Source organism: Natator depressus, chromosome 27 (assembly GCF_965152275.1).
Source record: "Natator depressus isolate rNatDep1 chromosome 27, rNatDep2.hap1, whole genome shotgun sequence".
Classification (NCBI taxonomy): Eukaryota; Metazoa; Chordata; order Testudines; family Cheloniidae; genus Natator; species Natator depressus.
The window spans coordinates 2114359-2134387 of NC_134260.1; the positions used below are offsets into that span (position 1 = coordinate 2114359).

The 20029-nt window shown below is 55.9% G+C and overlaps 1 protein-coding gene across 2 annotated transcripts in view; it reads left to right on the plus strand.

Annotated features, from left to right (window-relative positions):
• The first annotated feature begins 17982 nt into the window (after positions 1–17982).
• The window catches only part of PLCD3 (phospholipase C delta 3), a 56415-nt gene continuing 54368 nt past the window's right edge, over positions 17983–20029 (plus strand). For both annotated transcript variants that reach the window (XM_074940818.1, XM_074940819.1), the window contains exon 1: positions 17983–18240. In XM_074940818.1, the coding sequence (XP_074796919.1) occupies positions 18147–18240 (94 nt within the window). In that variant the 5' untranslated portion in view covers positions 17983–18146. The remainder of the gene's footprint in view (positions 18241–20029) is intronic.

Genomic DNA, 20029 nt, shown 5'->3' on the forward strand with positions numbered 1-20029 from the left:
TTCAACTACCTGGAAGGGGGTTCCAAAGAGGGTGGATCTAGACTGTTCTCAGTGGTATCTGATGACAGAACGAGGAGTAATGGTCTCAAGTTGCAGTGGGGGAGGTTTAGGTTGGATATTAGGAAAAACGTTTTCACTAGGAGGGTGGTGAAACACTGGAATGCGTTACTTAGGGAGGTGATGGAATCTCCTTCCTTAGAAGTTTTTAAGGTCAGGTGTGACAAAGGCCTGGCTGGGATGATTTAGTTGGGGATTGGTCCTGCTCTGAGCAGGGGGTTAGACAGTCCTGCTCATAAGCCTGGCCCCCACAGCTGATCTGTGGCTGCTCAAAGAAAGCCATGCCTGCAGCTGTGCTTGCCCTTGTTCCAGTCTCTGCTCCAGCCCCCTGCTTCTCTCCAGCTTTAGACTTCTGGTTTCTCTTCTCGGCTCTGCCTCTGGCTTATAACTCCAGTTGACCCTCCGGTTCTGACATTCAGCTTCTGTCTCTTCAGTCCTGATCTCTGGCTCCACCTCTGGCTTATGACTCTGGTTTACCCACCCCTGCTCTGGTGTTTGGTGTCTGCTCTTCCCGTACTGATCCTTTTCTCATTTCCTGGGCTCCACCCATCCTGGACCCAGCTCTTACCAATAGGCCAAACTCTTGCCTTCACCACTAGACCTAACCACTCACAGCCCGGTTGGCAATAGTCCCTTTGCTTCCCTTATCAATTTTCTCCAATTCCTAGATTCTGAGTTATATTCATTACTGTCAACTTCTCCTTTCTTGCTTTATAGATACCTTCACTTCATCTTCGCTTCCCCTCTAAACCAGGTTGGTTTTTTAACCCCTACAGCCTTCTTTCTCAATTGTGGGGTTGTGCCTTTTTGGGCATCTAGTAAAGTCTTCTTAAACAGTTCCCAGTTGTCATTCACATTTTTCTGATTAAACTCTTCGTCCCCAAAATGTCAAAATGAAATATTTCTATTTATTTGGAATTTTTTATCTGTTTTTTACTAAACGAACAGTGTGGTGAAACTGACACAAATTCATGAAATGTCACTGTTGCCAAATCTGCATTTTTTGCTGGAAAAGTTGTGTTTGCCATGTTCAATAAAAGCCTGTGACACTGAGTGACCAGGAAGGAATGGAATTGGGACACAGCTTGGCCTTGGGGGCCTTAAGAACAGCTTCAGCTTTCTGTTGTGATTTATGGAAACTGCCTTTGTCAATGGTCTGGTCACAAGACACTAGTCACTGAAAAATTCCCCTTTCTCCTTGTTGCTGTGAGCCCACACTCAGCCAGGCTCCCACGTACCTTTAGCAGGTGTTCACATGCTCTCTCTCTAGTTCCCATAACTAGTCACTGTCCGGTTAATACTGAGAGCCAGGAATACCCTGTGATACCCGGTCCATGGCTCATTGCCAAATAGCAGGTGTGGCCCCTGCTCCAAACACTGGCCTGTTATGGTGAAGAAAACACTTGTGTGTGTGTGTGTGAATTGTGACCATCTTCGGTCTCCATTTGCAGATAGTTCTGGGTGAGGCCAATCTGGCAGAAGAGCTTCTGAGGCAAATACAGCCTCTATCGTAGGCAAAGGCCACTGATCTGCGGGCAACACTGGACCGTTAGTGGTAACCATAGAATCACTCAGATACAGCCCTAGCCCCATTCCCTTTCCTGAGGGGCAGGCTGCGTGCTCCATTCACTCCAGTTAACCTTGGGTTTAACTCCAGAGTGTTGTCAAAGTGCGGCCCTTCTGCCTTGGCCTTTGGCTGAATCCCAAAAAGCACTGGGTGAGCTTTGCAAAATGTAGGACTCGCTCCCTCTTCAAGCACAATTTTGGCTTTCCTTTTTCCTTCCCTTTTGCTTTCAAGTTCCAGTCCCCTCCTGACAGACGCCAGCTGCGTTGTCCAAGAGTGCAGCGAATTTCTGTCTCGGGCTGGAGTTCAGATTTTATTTTATTTTTGAAGTCTGCAGGTGTTTTAGGCTTTCCAAGACCAGCTGAATTTCTCTCAGCCCTCATCTGTACCAAACAATGCAAGACCCCCGCCCTTCACATGTGCTATCATTATTTTAACTTTCCTGTAGTAAAGGGAGTCAGGATTTCCCCCCAGTGTTTTTAGAAGCACTGAGTGTTTCTGCAACTTCACCTCTCTTGGTCTCTGATAACCCTGCTATGAAATTACAAGCACGGCAGATCCTGTCTCGGGCTCATTTTAAGTCTTGCTTCTTCTACTTGAAAAAGAAATAAAAATAAAACTTCATTTACTGTCTTCTCGCTTCAACAGATGTCGAGATGCTACCGTCAGGAGAAAGGAAACCAGGCTAATACTGGCAGGCTTAGTCTGCAGGAATGAGTGCTCTGTCTGAGCGCAGCTCTGCCGGATGTTCGGCTGGAGTCTGTGACATGCTCCGATACAGTGCCTGCAGGAGATGGGAGAGACACTGAGGAAGGTACAGCCTGGCTGTCCTAAGCCATGGATTTTGGATCCAGGCCATGCTCCTCCACCTGGCAGACTGCTGGCAGTAGCCTACCCAGGACTCTCAAAGCCCAGCCACAGGGTGAGGCTCTGCCCTGAGGTCCAATTCGTGGATCAGCCTGCTGGCCCGGCTGAAGCCAGCAGCAGGAACAGGAAGGCTCTCCAAGCAACTGGGCTCCATCCCGGTCCAGCTCCAGCTCCCCCAGCTCGATTTCCTGGCATCCTGACTCGGCTTCACCCTGGCATCTGACTTGTGGTTCCTGACCTCCAGTTTGTCTCCTGCCTCTGACCTCCAGATATCCTCACCCAGCTGCCTCTTGATGCCTGTTGTCAGGGTTCCTTCCCCACTCTGAACTCTAGGGTGCAGATGTGGGGACCGGCATGAAAGACCCCCTAAGCTTATTTCTACCAGCTTAGGTTAAAACTTCCCCAAGGCACAAATTCTTTGCCCTTGGAGGCTACGCTGCCACCACCAAGTGATTTAACAAAGAATCAGGGAAAGGACCACTTGGAGTTTCTATTCCCCGAAAATGTCCCCCCAAGCCCTTACACCCCCTTTCCTGGGGAGGATTGAGAATAATATCCTAACCAATCGGTTACAAAGTGATCACAGACCCAAACCCCTAGGTCTTCAAACAATAGAGAAATCAGTCAAGTTCTTAAAAGAAGGATTTTATTTTTAAAAAAGGTAAAAATCACCTCTGTAAAATCAGGATGGAAAATAACTTTACAGGGTAAAAAAAGATTAAAAAACACAGCAGAACTTCCTCTAGGCTTAGTTTCAAAGTTACAAAAAACAGGAATAAACCTCCCTCCAGCAAAGGAAAAATTCACAAGCAGAACAAAAGATAAGCTAACACGCCTTGCCTGGCTTTTACTTACAATTTTTGTAATATGAGAGACTTTTAGGATGGTTTATAGGAGAAGGAGTTTTCTGACCTGATGCTTCCCTGCTTCCCAAGAGAACACACACAAACAAAGCCTTCCCCCCGCCCAAGATTTGAAAGTATCTTCTTTCCCCATTGGTCCTTTTGGTCAGGTGCCAACCAGGTTATTTGAGCTTCTTAACCCCTTACAGGTAAGGAGGAATTCTAGGCTACCCTTAGCTGTATGGTTATGATTTTGTTGGGGATTGGTCCTGCTTTGAGCAGGGGGTTGGACTAGATGACCTCCTGAGGTCCCTGCCAACCCTGATATTCTATGATTCTATGACACCTGTCTTGTGACTGTGGACTCTGGCTCTGGCTGCCTGCGACCCAGCCACGACAGTGGGGAAAGTGGGTCACCCTGGGCTCTGCTTGGCTCGGGAATTCAGCTGCAACAAGCAGGTCTAGTGAGGTCTGTGGAGCACGTGAGGTCGCTGTTTGGGACTCCTGCTTTGCTCTGGGTTTTCCACCCTGCAGGGGCTGGCACACACCTGCCTGGCACCTGGCAGCAGTAGTGCTGGCTCTGCATGGCCAGCCCAGTGGCAGTTGCCGGGGTACCTGTGTGACTTGAATGGCTGCTGGTCAGAGCAGCCACAGATCTGCTTGGCTGAGGAAGCCTCCGTCCTGGGGCCCATTTCAGTCCCACTGAGCCTGAGTGGATTTGTGGGAGGGGAGTGTAGCCGGGGGATGCAATGACCGGGATCAAGAAGTTGCTACCTCTCTGTCGTTTTCTGGTTTGATCACTTTATTTCCTATACTACCCCACCTCTGTCCCCTGTAGGAGACCTCCCATGTGCCTGGGAGGAGGGAAGGAGTTCCCTGGACAGGTGGGCAGGAGCTTAGGTGTGAAGTTCCTAAAGCCTGGGGGTGAACAAGGGTCTAGGTGCAGTCTAGGAAGGGCCCCTGAGAGACTGAATCTGGCCTGGGTTGCTGCTGTCTGGCCGAGAGCTACAGCTGGAAACCAGCACAAAGCAGATTGCCTCAATTTTCACCTCCGAGATGGTGGGTGTGAAAAACAACGGCCAGCCATGCCCCCTATACAAAAGGTGAGGAAGGGACTTTGGCAGCGTGGAGTCGTGGTAGGTCAGACCGTCCTGAGGGGATTCATGTTGGTTTGATACAAGTTTAATCCATTCATCCCATTGTGGGTCCATCTTTCTTCCAATAGGTCAGTTGTTCATCAGACACTGGCCCACTCCACTTCCATTAAGTCTGTTATTCTGGCTCTTTAACGGGCAAGTCTTTTTGATCAGATACACTTGTTGGGTGCAGCTGCAACTCTGGGGCCTGTCGGCAGCCAGGATCAAAGCTGGGAGCTCTGAAGCTTAGTTTTGTGTGAGCCTCTACGGCCGGAGCTAAAAGCCGCGTGACCCTGAGCCAGCCCCATTAGTCTGTAGCTGGGCGAGGTGCCCCTGGAGCGCCACTCCACGCAGGCCTGGGTTCCACAGCCATAAACCTTCTAACCACGTCTGTCTCTGGTGAACTTCAGACACAGGCCAGTGTTCCTAGCCCCGGGCCACGGGGACCTGCGGGAGGTGGGACCGGAGATAACTGTGGCATCAATTGGCTAACTTCAGAGCAGTATTTGTACCTGAGTTTTTTGAAGGGAAAAACAAACAAGCTTGTATTGTCAGAACACATACGCTTCTATTTAGTACTTCTCAGTACCCCATCTAATAATGAAAGGAGGAACCACTGGTGATATAATTACAACATCAGTTATTAACATTAAAACCCATCCCCCTCTCCCCCCATGGAAACCCTTGGGCATCTCCCACGCTCTCCGTTATCAAAGTCCGTGGACATGGTGTGTCTTGCTGTTCCGGAAGAGGAGCAGGTTTTCAAACTGCCTGGTTGGCTTTTGTATTGTCTTGCTGGTTCCCAGTGGAAAGATTTAACATGCTGGGACCGACGTTCCCTGTTAGCTGCAGGGCTGTGCAGCCGTCTGGTAACCGCTGCACGTCTCACATGGGAGCGTGGCCAGCACCCAGGTCCCACTCTGTGCACCTGGACCTGTGGTGGCTCCTCTCGGTGCCGGGGGCCGAGGTGGATGTGAGGTTCGACAGCAGGGAGGGGTAAGAAACAGGGTGAGGTTAGCAGGAGCTCCTGGGAGGTGCTAGGGGGCTGAGGTGGTGGGTGGCTGGTGTTTCTGGGTCTCCAAGGTGGTGACCCTGGAGGAGGCCTCCCTGCCTCTATGGCCAGGAGATAGCCCCGTAGGTTCAACTGGCACCTTAGGTTATCCTGGTGCCAGTCTGCGTGGGGAGCAGCCCTGATGGGAGAACAAAGGAACATTCTGTGCTGGGCAGGGGAGCCCTGCCCGTCTCCTGAACTGCCCCTGGGGGCTGGGTCTATTTACAGCACTGAGGGTAGGGTGTGAATGGTGTCTCCCACCTGCCTGTCCGAGGACACGGTCCTTCGGCATGAGCCATGCCTAGGACAAGAGTGCACAGGGCCAAGCAGCTGATGCGCCTTTAGCCCCTGTGTCCAGGCCGCGGTGCACCCAGCATGCTACCAGGTAGTCTATGGGAGGGCTGGGGTCCCACAGCTTTCCAGGCACTCCATGGGGGTAGCTGCACCCTCCTCCACCTGAGCCTTGTCCTCTGTGTCTCCCATCTGCTCTTGGTGGGCCCGCAGCGACACGGGGCTGCGGTCACACGTGGGCCCCGCAGCAACACGGGGCTGCGGTCACACGTGGGCCCCGCAGCGACACGGTGCCACAGCCATTCTGGCTCACGCTGCAGGCCATAGGCAGTAACTCAGAGCCCCAGGGCTGCTCTATATTACACATGGGGCAGTTCTGGCCCCTGGAGCAGCCCAGATCAGGAGGGTGCAAAGGCCCTTGGTCCCTTCCCCTAGGCTCCAGAAGGCACCGCACAAGGTTCCAGCCAGGGGTGTAACAGCTTCCCCTGCAAGACGGCACAATCTAGCCCACCTCTGGAGCCTGCGTTTCTCATGGCAGGGTGCCTTGTTACAGCCCCTTGCCCCTCCCTCTAACTAGTTCCTCTCACTGTGGGGTGTCCTCTGCCTGGTCTAAAGGCTGCTGTTAACGTCATGCAGGGTAGCACCAGGCCCGTCGGGTGTACAGACACGGAGCTGGCAGTGACCCACTTTTCAGGTTGCAACACTTTCCATTGCAAAGGATTCCTGCAGCCTTTTATGAAGACGCTCTAATGCCTCTGTGGGTTGCAATGGGCACTTGGCATTGGGCGGGGTGGATGCCTGGGGCGCGAAGTCCCATGGAAATCCACTCAGGCGGGGCTGAGGGCTGAGCTGTTGAAAATCACCATTTCTCCTGCATTGCTCAGCTGACTCTAGCGCCCCATCCGGGGTCCCATTGCGCCGGACGTTGCCCAGACACAGGGCGGGGCAGGCCTGCCCCATGGGCTCCCCGTGTACATGGCCGAGGCAGGCACAGCAGGGGAAGGGGCACAGAGGAGCAGTGACTTGCCCACAATCACGCAGCGGGACAGGAATAGAACCCACGTCTCTGGAGTCTCGTGCCAGTGCCCTGCTGTGACACTTCCAGCGTTAACTGAGGTGTCTGTGAGGAATCACCCCGACCTGCTCACAGCTGGAGGGAGCCTTGCCTGTGCCCACCCGGGGAGGGGACGGATGTTCTCCCAAAGGCAGGCCCCGCTCAGCCCCGCTGCAGGCCAGCAAGGCACACAGCCCACTTCTGGACCCCCGCAGTGCACGCTGACCCGCTGGCTCCGTGGAAGCAGGACAACCCAGGTCCTTGGCTTCCCATCTCCGTAGCACAAGGTACCTGGAGGTCTCTGTGGTAAAACTAAAGTGAAGTTTATTTCACAAAGCTTGAATTGAAGGTTCAAATAAAAGCAAGTCAAAGGATTTGGAAACAGGTTTTAGAGAAAAGAGGAACATGCAATCCAGAGCCTGTCCTTATTAGCAAGGGGGTATTCTCAACCCCTCGGCTGTCCGTACGGCGCTTGTCCAGGCCAGGCAGCTGGGACTCACCTGGCAGACTATCTGCCCCTTAATGGATCCCATCTTGTGCCCCTTTTAATTCTCCGATACGGTCTCAGGCTTCTGTTCCTAGTTAGGGCATTTCATTAACTTCAGCTCAGTCCCGATGGCTCCTGTGCAGCGTCTTCCCCTGGGGTTCTTTGTCGGTGCTCGTACCTGCAGCTGGCCCGGGCTGTACACCCGGGCTGGGTGGGGTGGCAGATGTCCCTTGTTCTCCGTGTGGACGGAGTCAGCTCTGAGACCCACCCGCTGCAGGCGACGTGTTTCACCTCCAATAGTTTGGACCCAATAGTGCATAACTCTAAAAATGCTTCTCATGCAAACATTTCCCAGTACTCCTGCTAACCGGCTAGTGCTTCGACCCCACGCCATCTGTCACGGAGTGCCCGGGCGATGCTCGGGAACTGCTCCCCATGAAGCCAGGCAGGACTCTGGGGCAGTCGCCTTTCTGTGAGCAGCCTGTCTGCAGGGCACGCAGCTCACAGGGCTTCCACCTTCCTGGGTCTGACCTCGGAGCATTCAGCCTCCTCTGCCCCTCCGTGCGCTTCCCCCAGCCAGTCCGCCCAGGTGGGGTCCTGGGGAAGCCAGAGGGTCCTGCACCCCAGCTCTGCAGTCAGACGTGACTCTCAGCCAGCCAGTAAAACAGAGGTTTATTAGATGACAGGAACACGGTCTAACACAGAGCTTGTAGGTGCAGAGAACCGGACCCCTCAGCTGGGTCCATTTTGGGGGGCAGTGAGCCAGACAACCCCGTCTGCCCTTCATTCCATGTCCCCAGCCAGCCCCAAACTGAAACTCCCTCCAGCCCCTCCTCCTCAGGGCTTTGTCCCTTTCCCGGGCCAGGAGGTCACCGGATTCCTTTGTCCTCCAAACCTTTAGCTCTCACCTTGCAGGGGGGAAGGGCCCAGGCCATCAGTTGCCAGGAAACAGAGTGTCGGCCATTCTCTGTGCCCAGTCCCCTGCACACACCTGCCCTCTAGGGCTCTGCAAGGATCATACACCCTTATCCCACCACTTAGATACTTAAGAACTGCCTAGGGGAAACTGAGGCACCCCCACAATATTCAGAGGAAACATTAAGAACAGTCCCACTTCGTCACATCTCTCCCCCCTTCAAGATGGAACTGAGCAGGGTCACTTTAGCCGGTGACCTCGGGAAATTCGAAGCCACCAACGTTCCCATGGATGCCCCAGCATCTCTCCCATTCCTTGGTAGGGGTTACACCAGGCCCTTCCAGTTTCACGCCCTCCCTTAGGTCGGGGGTGGTCGATAGCACTCGCAGGCCGCATGTGGGAAGGTTTATGCGGCCCGTGCCCTTTGGCCACCCCAAAACCCCAGGGGGTCAAACTGGGATTGGGTCTTCTCCCCAACAAGCTGGCCAAACACAGCCACTTGGTTATAGGACTGTTTAACTTTCTTAACAGCTTTCACTCCATCTGAGACCTTCTCAAAGCTATCCACTCTGGATCTTTCAACAGGAAAGTTAGTGGATCCATTCACAACAGAAAATTTCTGGCTGTTAGGACCTGAAACTTTCTTGATTAAATCACTTTCACACCCTTCAGTGGCAGTAAACTGCTTGCAAAGACTCCATGAGGATTCCTTTCCCTAGGGCTTTTCTATGCAACAATTCACCCCTCACAGAAATTCTGCTCTTACCCTCTTTACCTAGGGCTTGCTTGAGAGGAACACTTTCCTGAGCAACAACAGACTCTTTCTGGGTCTCCCTTACATCCAGAATTACCTCTGGCCCATCCAGCGGATTCCTACACAATCCCCTTTCAGGCAAACTTACAGACTTCCTAAAAGGTCAGAAGCATTCTCCTTCCCTTTGCCGCACCCAAGTTCAGGAATCTTTTCCTTCTTGCTACAGGTTTCCACACCCTCAGTCAGTAACATAATCACACACCTTCATGCTCTCCTTGTGCCCTGGCTGGGATCTCACCCTGATTAGACAGAGTTGCGACACCCTTTCCCAACAACACACTAGCAAGAGGCAAAATACAAGCACCAGAATTGTCTGGTCTCTGGGATTTTACATAGACACTAACTGGATGCGACCTAGTTACAGGGCCATTCTCCCAAGCAGACACAAACTTAGGGCCATTCCCTTCCTGGGCTTTAGCTGAATCCAGAACCAGCTCTGAGACAACTGCACTACCCTCAACCATCACAGGCTGAAAGGCCCCTTCTGTCTGCTCCACAGACAAAGAAGAGCTGGACACACTTTCTCCTTTCCCAGACACACAGCTTGAGATCTCTTTCCCCTGGTCCCAGCACACAAGGCTGGTCACAGACAACTGCTTGGAGACCGGGGTAGCTCCCTCCATAGGCAAGTCAATGCCCCTGACAGACACAGGCACGTTTCCTTCACTGTCCCACTTCTCCACCCAGCTAACAGGTAAGGTCCAGGGACACTCATCTTCCACTCTCCTTGCCTTCCCACCCTGCTGACTAGACAAAGCCATCAGCTCACAAGGCTGCCTAGGCTCATCCAGACTTTCCTTACCAAGCACTTTGCCACTCCCAACAGATCCCCTGCCCTGCCTGTGTCTCCCCCCACTCAGCTGGGGTCTCAGCTCCCACTGTGCTCAGCGCTGCCCTTGCTGTCCCAGTGGGGTAGGCAGCGAGCTCCCTGCTTTCCTCACAGCATCAGAGCCAGCGTGAGCCTCCTCTCCAGTGTGCAAGGGGGGTGGGGTGCATCTCTCTGTCCCACCCAGCCCCAGGGGTCTGGTTACAGGCGGGCAGGTATCCTGAGCCTAGCAGCTCCTCCCCCTGCCAGCCAGGTCATCTGCATTTTCACTGACCATTTCCCTCTCTGCCAATTGGTTCCCTGGATTCAAATTCAAACCCTTGGCCTTTACCGGAGCAGGGCCTGGATCCTGTCCCAAAGAGACACAGTCGCCCCACAACAGGGTCTCACAGCTGGTGTCCTGGAGGACCCCAACGGCCAGCCAGTCCGACCCCTCCTGGGTCTGCACAGGGATCTGGGCCATAGGCAGGGTGAGGGCCTTCGTCCCTGGGACCCTCACACAGCCCCTCAGCATCTGAGGCTGCACCACCCAGGGCCTGACACCAGTTCTCTCAGTCCCAGGATCTCGCCACCCCAGGAATGTTTCCCCATTGACCGTCACCTTCCGCTCCCACTGGGGGTCTGAGGGGCCTGGCCCCAGGAAACTCCACACAGACGTATAGGTTGGGGTCAGGAGTGGGAGCCTGTCCACCTCCCCACCCATCTGGCTGACGGAGTCTGTGGCCTTGGGAACCAGCAAGGGAGCTAGGCACTGGGGCTTTTCCGCAGGATCCCCCTGGTTCAAATCTCCAGCCTGCTCAAAGGCAGTGAGGTGGCATCCACATCCCCCCCCTCCTTAACCAGGGGCAGTAATTTAGTCTCGAGGTTCCCTGCGGAACTGGCCCCCCGGGGTCTGTCCCCACTCACCCCTGGGAGGTCCCCTATGCCTCTCCGCCCCACCACCGCCAGTTCATGCTGCTGCTGCTTCTGCAGCTCCTTCTCGGGCTCTCGCTGTCTCTCACAGTCCTCTTGCTCTCTCGGACTCAGCTCCAACCCCTTCCGTCTCCAATCCCCAGATGGGGAACCCGATCATGAAGACCCCCGTCTGGTCGGGGACAGGAGTCTTGGGGATGCCTGGCTCCCACTCCAGCTGCTCCCAGATCCTGCTATAGCCTCATTTGGGGTCAGGAATCTGTTCCTTAGAGCGGTCATCCTCCTCCAGCTGCACGATTAACTGTGCTTCGGTGAACTTTCCAATGCGCAACCCTCTCTTTCTGCACAGGGCTACAATGTCCTTCTTCAGGAGACGGTGACAGGCCGTGACTCCACTCTCCCCGACTTGTTGTGGACTCACAGGCCTGTGTGCTCTCAGCTCCCCATGGTTTCCAGGGAGAACCCCTAGTGTGCTAGCCCTTCTCGAGGTCACCACCTCTTTGCCAGGGTCGAGCTGCAGACTCCTCCACCCCTGGGACCGCTCGCTGCAATCCCCAGGGGAACCCTGTTACTGCAAAAGTCCTTCTCTCTCCCAGGGCCAAGACGCAGGCTCCTCCGTCCCTGAGACTGCTCATCGCAGTCCCCAGGGGGACCCCATTACTGCACAGTCCTTCTCGCTGGGCACACACTCCCAGGGGTTAACTGCCCCCCAAAACCGCTCCTCTCTGAGCCTTCAGCACGCCTGATCCTTGTCAATCCCCCTTCGTTTTACTGCTCCCCAGTCGCTTACTGCAGGAAGCACCATCCATGGGGTGCAGTAGATCCCACCACTGCCACGAGTTGTCACGGAGTCCCCGGGCGATGCTCTGGAACTGCTCCCCATGAAGCCAGGCAGGACTCTGGGGAAGTCTCCTCTCTGTGAGCAGCCTGTCTGCAGGGCACACAGCTCACACAGCTTCCACCTTCCTGGGTCTGACCTCGGAGCATTCAGCCTCCTCTGCCCCTCTGTGCGCTTCCCAGAGCGAGTCCGCTCAGGCGGGGCTCGTGGGGAAGCCAGAGGGTCCTGCCCCCCAACTTCGCAGTCAGACCTGACTCTCAGCCAGCCAGTAAAACAGAGGTTTATTAGATGACAGGAACACGGTCTAAAACAGAGCTTGTAGGTGCAGAGAACAGGACCCCTCAGCTGGGTCCATTTTGGGGGGCAGTGAGCCAGACAACCATGTCTGCCCTTCACTCCATGTCCCCAGCCAGCCCCAAACTGAAAAACCCTCCAGCCCCTCCTCCTCTGGGCTTTGTCCCTTTCCCGGGCCAGGAGGTCACCTCATTCCTTTGTTCTCCAACCCTTTAGATGTCACCTTGCAGGGGGAAGGGCCCAGGGCATCAGTTGCCAGGAAACAGGGTGTCGGCCATTCTCTGTGCCCAGACCCCTGCACACACCTGCCCTCTAGGGCTCTGCAGTGATCATACACCCTTATCCCACCACCTAGATACTTAAGAACTGCCTAGGGGAAACTGAGGCACCCCCACACTATTCAGAGGAAACATAAGAACAGTCCCGCTTCATCACACCCACCCCCTAGATACTTAAGAACTGCATAGGGGAAACTGAGGCACCCCCACAATATTCAGAGGAAACATTACGAATGGTCCCACTTCGTCACACCATCAAACACAGGTATGACATACCTGCCTGGGCATGTCTGGGTCACACCTAGCTGCAAGGCCAGAGTGCCTCCCTTGTGTCCGTGGGCACTCGGCCCTTCCCAGTTACCAGGGCCTTTCCTCGCCTTGCTTTTCACTCCCTGTGCCAACAATTAACAAAGATATTCATGACTATCAGCCTGTATGCTCGCTGGGAACACAGGGATTTCTGCCCCAGATCAGACTGACATCACACCCAGCTGATCTTGGGCAGAAATCCCTGTGTTCCTAGCCCCACATGGAAATGAGCAGAGTCAGGGATATTGTGTCTGAGCCCGGAACAGAGGCTGCAGTCAAGAAGGTCGGGATAAAGGCTTCTTGAAGCAGGCAGGCAAAGATCTGAATATCTGCAAGATAAATGAGACCAGGTCAGTGAGCAGCCTCTGGGAGCTAGAGACTGGTGACTGTGTTTGCTCTGAGTTAATGTCATTATGCCATGACGTGAAATCTTTGTTTTGTTCAGTCTTGCAGCCCAGTGCTTAGTGCAGGAATCAGGCCTAGGAATCAGGACTCCGGGGCTCAGTTCTGGACGCTCCCCCCCTCTCCGCGTGATTCCTGGGGAGGTCCTAAGCAGGGCCCCGTGAACTCTGTGGGCACAGCAGTCGGTGGTGCCCTGGCTTGGCCTTTAGGAACATTCAGGTTCTAGCTATCGCCGCTCTGATGATCGCTGAAAATCGGAGCCAAGCGTAAGTGGTGCATGTGAGTGTGCAGCGAGCCGCAGCCACTGGTTTGGAGAAGGGAGAACGGCCCCTTCCTCTCCCCAGAGGCCTGTGCAATCTGGCGTTTTTCCAAGTTACCATAGAATTCTGGGGTTTTGTTGCATCCAAATGGCGAGCGTTTTATTTCCTGTCTCCCAGCCCTGCCACCCCCCGCTCTCCGGCTTTCCCCACAGCGGGGAGTTAACTGATTACAGTGCATGCGCCCTGGCAGCAGGGAGGCAGGGCTCAGTCCAGCTAAGCTGCCTAGAGGCTAGAGCAGCAGCCGAAGCCCAGGGAGCTAAGATGAGCTCTTCATCGTTTCATAGCTTCCAAGGCCATAAGGGACCATTGTGACCATCTGCTCTGACCCCCTGTAGAGCACAGGCCAGAGACTGGCCCCAAATAATCCCTAGAGCAGAGCTTCTAGAGAAACAGCCAGTCTGGATTCAAAAATTGCCAGCGATGGAGACTCCACCACAACCCTTGGGAAATTGCTCCAGTGGTGAATTACCCTCCCTGTCAAACACTTACTCCTTATTTCCTGTCTGAATGTGGTTAGTTTCCACTTCCAGCCATTGGACCCTGGTATACTTTCTCTGCTAGACCGAAGAGCCCATTATTAACTATTTGTTCCCCTGTAGATACTTCTTGACTGTGACCGAGTCTCCCCTTTACCTCTTCATTAAGCTTGAAGAGTCTATCACCGTAAGGCATGTTTACTAATCCTTTAATCATTCTCATGGCTCTTCTCTGAGCCCTCTCCAATTTATCAACAGCCTTTTGGAATTGTGGGCACCAGAACTGGACCCAGGATTCCAGCAGCAGTTGCCCCAGTGCCAAATGCGGAGGTAAAATAATGTTTCTCCTCTGTAGCCAGACAGCCAGCCCCCCCCCCCCCCCCCCAGACCAGCATTGCTGGAAACACACGGGAGCCAAAACACCAGGGCACTCCAGCACAGCCTTTGAAGCTGAGAGAAGCACAGGTGTGCTGCTACAATGTGCCACTGGGAACATATACAACGATTGGGCTCACAGCAGGCAGAGGCGCTGTGACAGACATGGCTCTTAGCCCCTACTAAACAGCATGATGCACACACACCAACATCCTAGGTGGGAAAATATTTACCCTAATAAAAGGAATGTCCAGTAGTCGACACTTATTGTTTCTCTCCCTTGCAAGTGTAAACTACTCTTGCGAGAGCTGGCGTCACCCAGACAGACCAGCCCCAATTTAGCATAGAAAGGAGAAAGAGAATAAAGGAGTACAGAGGTATAAGTAGGGGACCTACAGCACCATGATTTTTGAGTGCTTTTCACTATCTATCTGCTGGTCAGATAAGTGACAGCCTCCCAAGGCTTCTGCAGCTAAGAGGGTCCCTAAGCCTTGTCCCTTATTCGTCTTTCCGCGGAATTGAGTGACCGATCCTGGCTTGGCACCGCTGGAATCGAGAGATGCAAGGAGGGTAAGAAGCACCCACACCTGATCTCCTATCTTTAGTGTACACATATTTTGAAATAGAGCTCTATACTTTGTTTTCTTTCTTTGGGATTGTAGCTTCAGTTTTGTAACTTGTTTGTGTGTGTAACATCTCTACATTTAAATAAGTAGGCACTAGCAATTTTGTAACCACATGATTAGAATCTAGTTTAATAAATTTTGGTAACCATTTGTGCATAAGCCTGACTTGTTTCTCTGGTTTACTGTAAAGCAGCCAACACAATTAAAGAACCTCAGCCGTTTTGGCTATAAAGCCTGGCCATTAGGTGAGAGTACTAAGAGCCTAGCGTTGAGTTGTGCCGCCTCCACGGGGCAAACTCTTGGGGCACCTGTCAGTCAATCCTGACTGCCCGCTGCGAAGGAGCTCTGAGCTCTAGCAGTTAAAGTCACGGGTGTGGAGAGGCTCTTAGTGCTGCCATGGGGCACCTGTCAGTCAGTGTTGACTGCCCGCTGCGAAGGAGCTCTGAGCTCTAGCAGTTAAAGTCATGGGTGGTTAGGACCTTGGGGCATCCGTCAGCCTAGCCCGGGCTGCCCGCCGCGAAGGGACAGTGCGTCCTAGCGGTTAAAGTCACGGATGGTATAAACGGGCATAGCTGGCACCTCACCAAACATCCCTGGCCATCGGCTAACAGATTCCTCCCACTTGAGATTCTCCTGTTTATGCATCCCAGGATGGCATTAGCTCTTTGGCCAGAGCGTCGTACTGGGAGCTCACATTCAGCTGATTACCCACCACAAACCCCAAATCTTTTTCCAGAGTCACTGCTTCCCAAGACAGAGATGCCCATCCTGTAAGTATGGCCTACAGCCGTGGTTCTCAACCAGGGGTACATGTACTCCTGGGGGCAGCAGAGGTCTTCCAGGGGGTACATCAACTCATTTAGAGATTTGCCTAGTTTTACAACAGGCTACATAAAAAGCACTAGCAAAGTCAGTACGGTAAAAGCTTTTTTATCTGACATGTTGGGGAAATGGGGGGTGCGGCTAAGTGAAAAATTCCAAACTCCCTCCCAGAGCCTGTGCCCCGCAGGAGGGAGTGAGTTTGGGTGCAGAGCTGGGGGTTGGGGTATGGCAGGGGGTGCGGGCTCTGGGAGGCAGTTTGGGTGCAGGAGGGGGCTCAGAGCAGGGGGTTGGGGCACGGGAGGGGGCTTGGGGTGGTAGATCCGGGGGACGCTCACCTCGGATGGCTTCCCGCAAGGAGTGACCTGTCCATACTGCTCCTAGGCGGAGGCGTGGCAGGTGGCTCTGCATGCTGGCCCCGCCCCACCCGATCCCGCCCCACCCTGAGTGCTAGCTCCGCAGCTCCCATTGGCTGGGAACTCTAATAAAGGTCTAATAAAGAATTCCCCCATGTTGGCTGCAACACTTTCTGAGTTAGGAAATTGTCATCTATAATGTTTAGAAATGCCAAGGATATTTTAGTGCTGGCAGCATGAGATCTCCGGCATGCATCACTCAGATTGACCTCCTCCAGGATCACGCTGCTTTTTCCCCTGCACATTATAGATAGCTGCATAAGGAGCCGGTCACTCAGTTCCCCAGTCTGATTTGGTGGTCTGGAGCAGACACCAACTAATACACCATCTCATGCTTTATCTGTTAGGACATTGATCCATAAGCGTTCGCGATCACATTCTTCCAAGTTATCAGTGACTGGGAGACAGGTAATGCCACGCCCCTCCCCTTTTGCCTGCTGGATCCTTCCTCCCCTTTTGCCTATTGCCTTCCTCAGTCCTTGAAACTGGCTACACCAGGAGGCAGGGAAGGCGAGTCTGAGCCAGGCTGCCCAGAGGACACTGTGCCGGTTGAGGCCCCCAGAGCTGGGCTGCCTGGAGAACACAGAAAAAAAACCCTAGTCATTGCTAGGAACAATTCCTGCTGTGTAGTGCGTCACTGAGCACTTTCAGATCCCAGGCCCTGTGGTGGGTGTATGTCCAGGGCAAATCTCCACTGCAAAACCCCCAGTGCAGTGAGTCTCAGAGCCCAGATCAACTGACTTGGGCTCACAGGGCTAAAAATAGCCACATAGACATTCCTGCTTGGGCTGGAGCAGGGGCTCTGACACCTGATGTGGGGGGTGGGTCTCAGAGCCTGTCTCCAGCCCCACTGGGAATATTCGGCTATTTTAGCCTGCCAGCCTGTGCTTGCCCTGGGGCTGGTTTTCACATAGGTCTGGGTTCCCTGGAGAGTAACATCCCCTGAAGCAGATTGGCAGGGGAGGGCACTGGTGCTGGCACTGGTAGGATAGGACTGGCTGGAGGGGCAGGCGATCAGGGTGGTTGCCCTGAATGCCAACTTCTGGGTTGTGGTTTTGTTTTGTGGCGTTGTTTTTGCTCAGCTGTTTGGTGGGCACCCAAAATGTCCCCTGCCCTGGGCAAGAAAACTCCTCGGGCCCGCCCTGGGGGGGTGGGGGGTGGGGTGGGAGACGCCCCCTAGGCCCAGCCTGTTGCTGGGCATTCCCTGGGAGGCGAGAAGCATGGGCACCGCTGCCAGAGGTCCCAGAGGCAGGTGACTGGCCAGTGATCCCTGGGCCCTTCTCACTGATGGGCCAGGCCTAGAATGTGGCTGCTAGGGCCAGGCGCTGACCAGACTGGGCAGGGTCACCTCAGTGCCTCAGTCATGCTGGACCACGCCCATCTCCTGTCCTCAGGCACTGCCCATCTCCTGCCGCTCTAGCCCCTCTTCTGCCCTGGGGCAGTGCCCATCTCCTGCCACTCTGGACTCCCAGAGCCCATCTCCTGCCCTGGGGCAGTGCCCGTCTCCTGCCGCTCTAGCCCCTCTCCTGCCATGGGGCAGTGCCCGTCTCCTGCTGCTCTAGCCCCTCTCCTGCCGTGGGGCAGTGCCCGTCTCCTGCTGCTCTAGCCCCTCTCCTGCCATGGGGCAGTGCCCATCTCCTGCTGCTCTAGCCCCTCTCCTGCCCTGGGGCAGTGCCCGTCTCCTGCTGCTCTAGCCCCTCTCCTGCCATGGGGCAGTGCCTGTCTCCTGCCACTCTGGGCTCACAGAGCCCATCTCCTGCCGTGGGGCAGTGCCCGTCTCCTGCCGCTCTAGCCCCTCTCCTGCCATGGGGCAGTGCCCGTCTCCTGCCACTCTGGGCTCACAGAGCCCATCTCCTGCCCTGGGGCAGTGCCCGTCTCCAGCCGCTCGGGGCTCCCAGAGCCCGTCTGGGAGGCGTTGCCCCACGGGTGCTGGGCTCTGCCCCCTTGCTGCCCCCTGCGCAGCAGAGAGAGGGCTGCCCGCTGGTGCCGGGGCCGGGGGCAGCGCGCAGCCCGTGGGAGGAGCTCTCCAGCCCCACGCGGTTCATAATCGCTCTCCGTGCCCTGAAATGTGACTCCTTCCCCGAGCCGGCTGGGACGGGCTGGCTCCGGCGGCTCGCTCCTCGCAGGGAGCCCGCGGCGGGCGGAGGGGCCCCGGGCGCGGCCTCGCCCGGACACCATGATCTGCGGCTGGAGGAAGAAATCCCGCCCGGAGCAGCCCCCGCAGCACGGCGGCGGCCCCAGGCGCCCGGACAGAGCCTTAAAGAATATGGGTAAGCGCCGGGGACCCCCGCGCCGTCCGCCGCCAGCGCCCCTGGGCCCGATCCCGCCCGCCGCCTGGGCCCCGGCCCCGCCTCTCCGGGGGGCGACACCCCGCAGCCCGGCTGCCCCCGGACCCCGGCCAAGGCGCCGCCGGGGTGGGAGGGCGTCTCGGAAACAGCTCGGGCCAGGCTCGCGCCGAGGGATCCGGATCGGAACTTCCCCGAAGAGCGGGAGTGTTCGGCCCGGGGCCCGAAGCTGCGAGGATGGGCGCTGGAGCTGGGGCTCGGCTCGGGGATGCTCCTCACGCTGCGCCCCCGAGCCGGGCCCGACTCCTGCCCCAGCCGGGCGGGTCACAGCGCCGGGGCCCCGGGCGCTCGGAGCGGGGCAGGAGTTCGCTACCGGGCCCGTCTCCCCCCTGCCCAGCGCCCGGCCCGGCTGATGCCAGGAGCCTTCCCCGGGCCAAGGCACTGACCTGGGGGTGGGGTAGGGGGCAGCCCCCCAGGGTCCTGGGCCAAGGTGCAGAGGGCAGGGCTGCCCCCCAGGGTAGGAGCGCGCACCGCGAGGGGTTAATAGCTGCCTGTGGGCTGGGCACTTGGTTTTATTGTAATCCCCATTCCCATGTCTGTGGAACATCCTCCCCCGCCCCCATGCCCCTCAGCATCACCCTGGAGCTGACCTCCCTCCCCCCCCCAACGGTACGAAAAAGACCCTGCTCCCAGCTGGATTCATGGGCTGGGGGGGCGCAAGCTGCAGAGGGGGCAGTGGGGGCTGAGGGCGCTTCGGGTGGGCAAGGGCTGCCCCGGGATGGGGGCTCTGGCAGGGCTGGACCTCGGCTCTGTGTTGTGAATCTTTGCTGGCCCCAGCCGGCGCTCGCTGTGGCTGGGACCCCAGCCCCTGTAGTGGGGGCCTGCTGTGCCTGGCAGAGGCATGCCAGGTCCGCACTCCCAGCTGGGCAGGCCTCCTTTCCACAGAGCTGCCCCTCTTCGCTTCCAACCCCCACTTTACATCTCCACTGAGGACCTGACTGTGGGGACCTGCCTGGGCTGTGGCCAGGGACTCCCTTCCTCCAGGGCAAAGGACCTGCTGGAGTCTCCCCTTGCCATCCGTGGGTGCTGCTGATTCCCACTCAATCCACTTGACGGCAGGCCCCATGTCCAGCCGTGCCTCAGGTCTTGGGTACATGGCCACTGTTTGTTGGGGAGCCCCAGGAACATGAGGGAGCAAAGAGGCTGCAGCAAGTAAGGGGTTAATGCCCATTTTGTTGCAGTAAATTCGGCGTGCAATAAAATCCACAGTTGTTCGCGATCCAAAAGCCAAGGGTCCTGGGGACTGGCTGGCCCAGGGTGTGTGTGTGTGCGTGCGCGTGTGTGTGTGCAAGACGAGGCCTCGAGACTGCTTTCACAACTAACCCAGCACAGTAGTGACCACTGCTCGGTGGCCTGTGTGCAATGAGTCTGGTGGGTCTCAGTCCCGTTCCTGCGTCGCAGCTGGGAGTGAAGGAGCCCCTTGCCAGCAGCCACGGCCGAGACGCCAAGGCCTGCGTGGGTCCTGCAGCCTCTGTGCTGGATTTCCAGGTGCTCAGCAGCCCCACACGGGTCTGATTTTCACAGCTCAGCACCCATCGTGCCCCCAGCATGTAGGGCTCTTTGGAAAATCTGGCATCTACCTGTTACCCCTGACAGGGCGTGAGTGTGGCATTCCCCAGGGCGGGCAGGCTGGTGCGCCTGGCCCTTCTCACCAGCGCTAAATGAATAACTAAACCCCGAAGCCTCAATGAGGAATTTCTGCTAGGGGTGAATT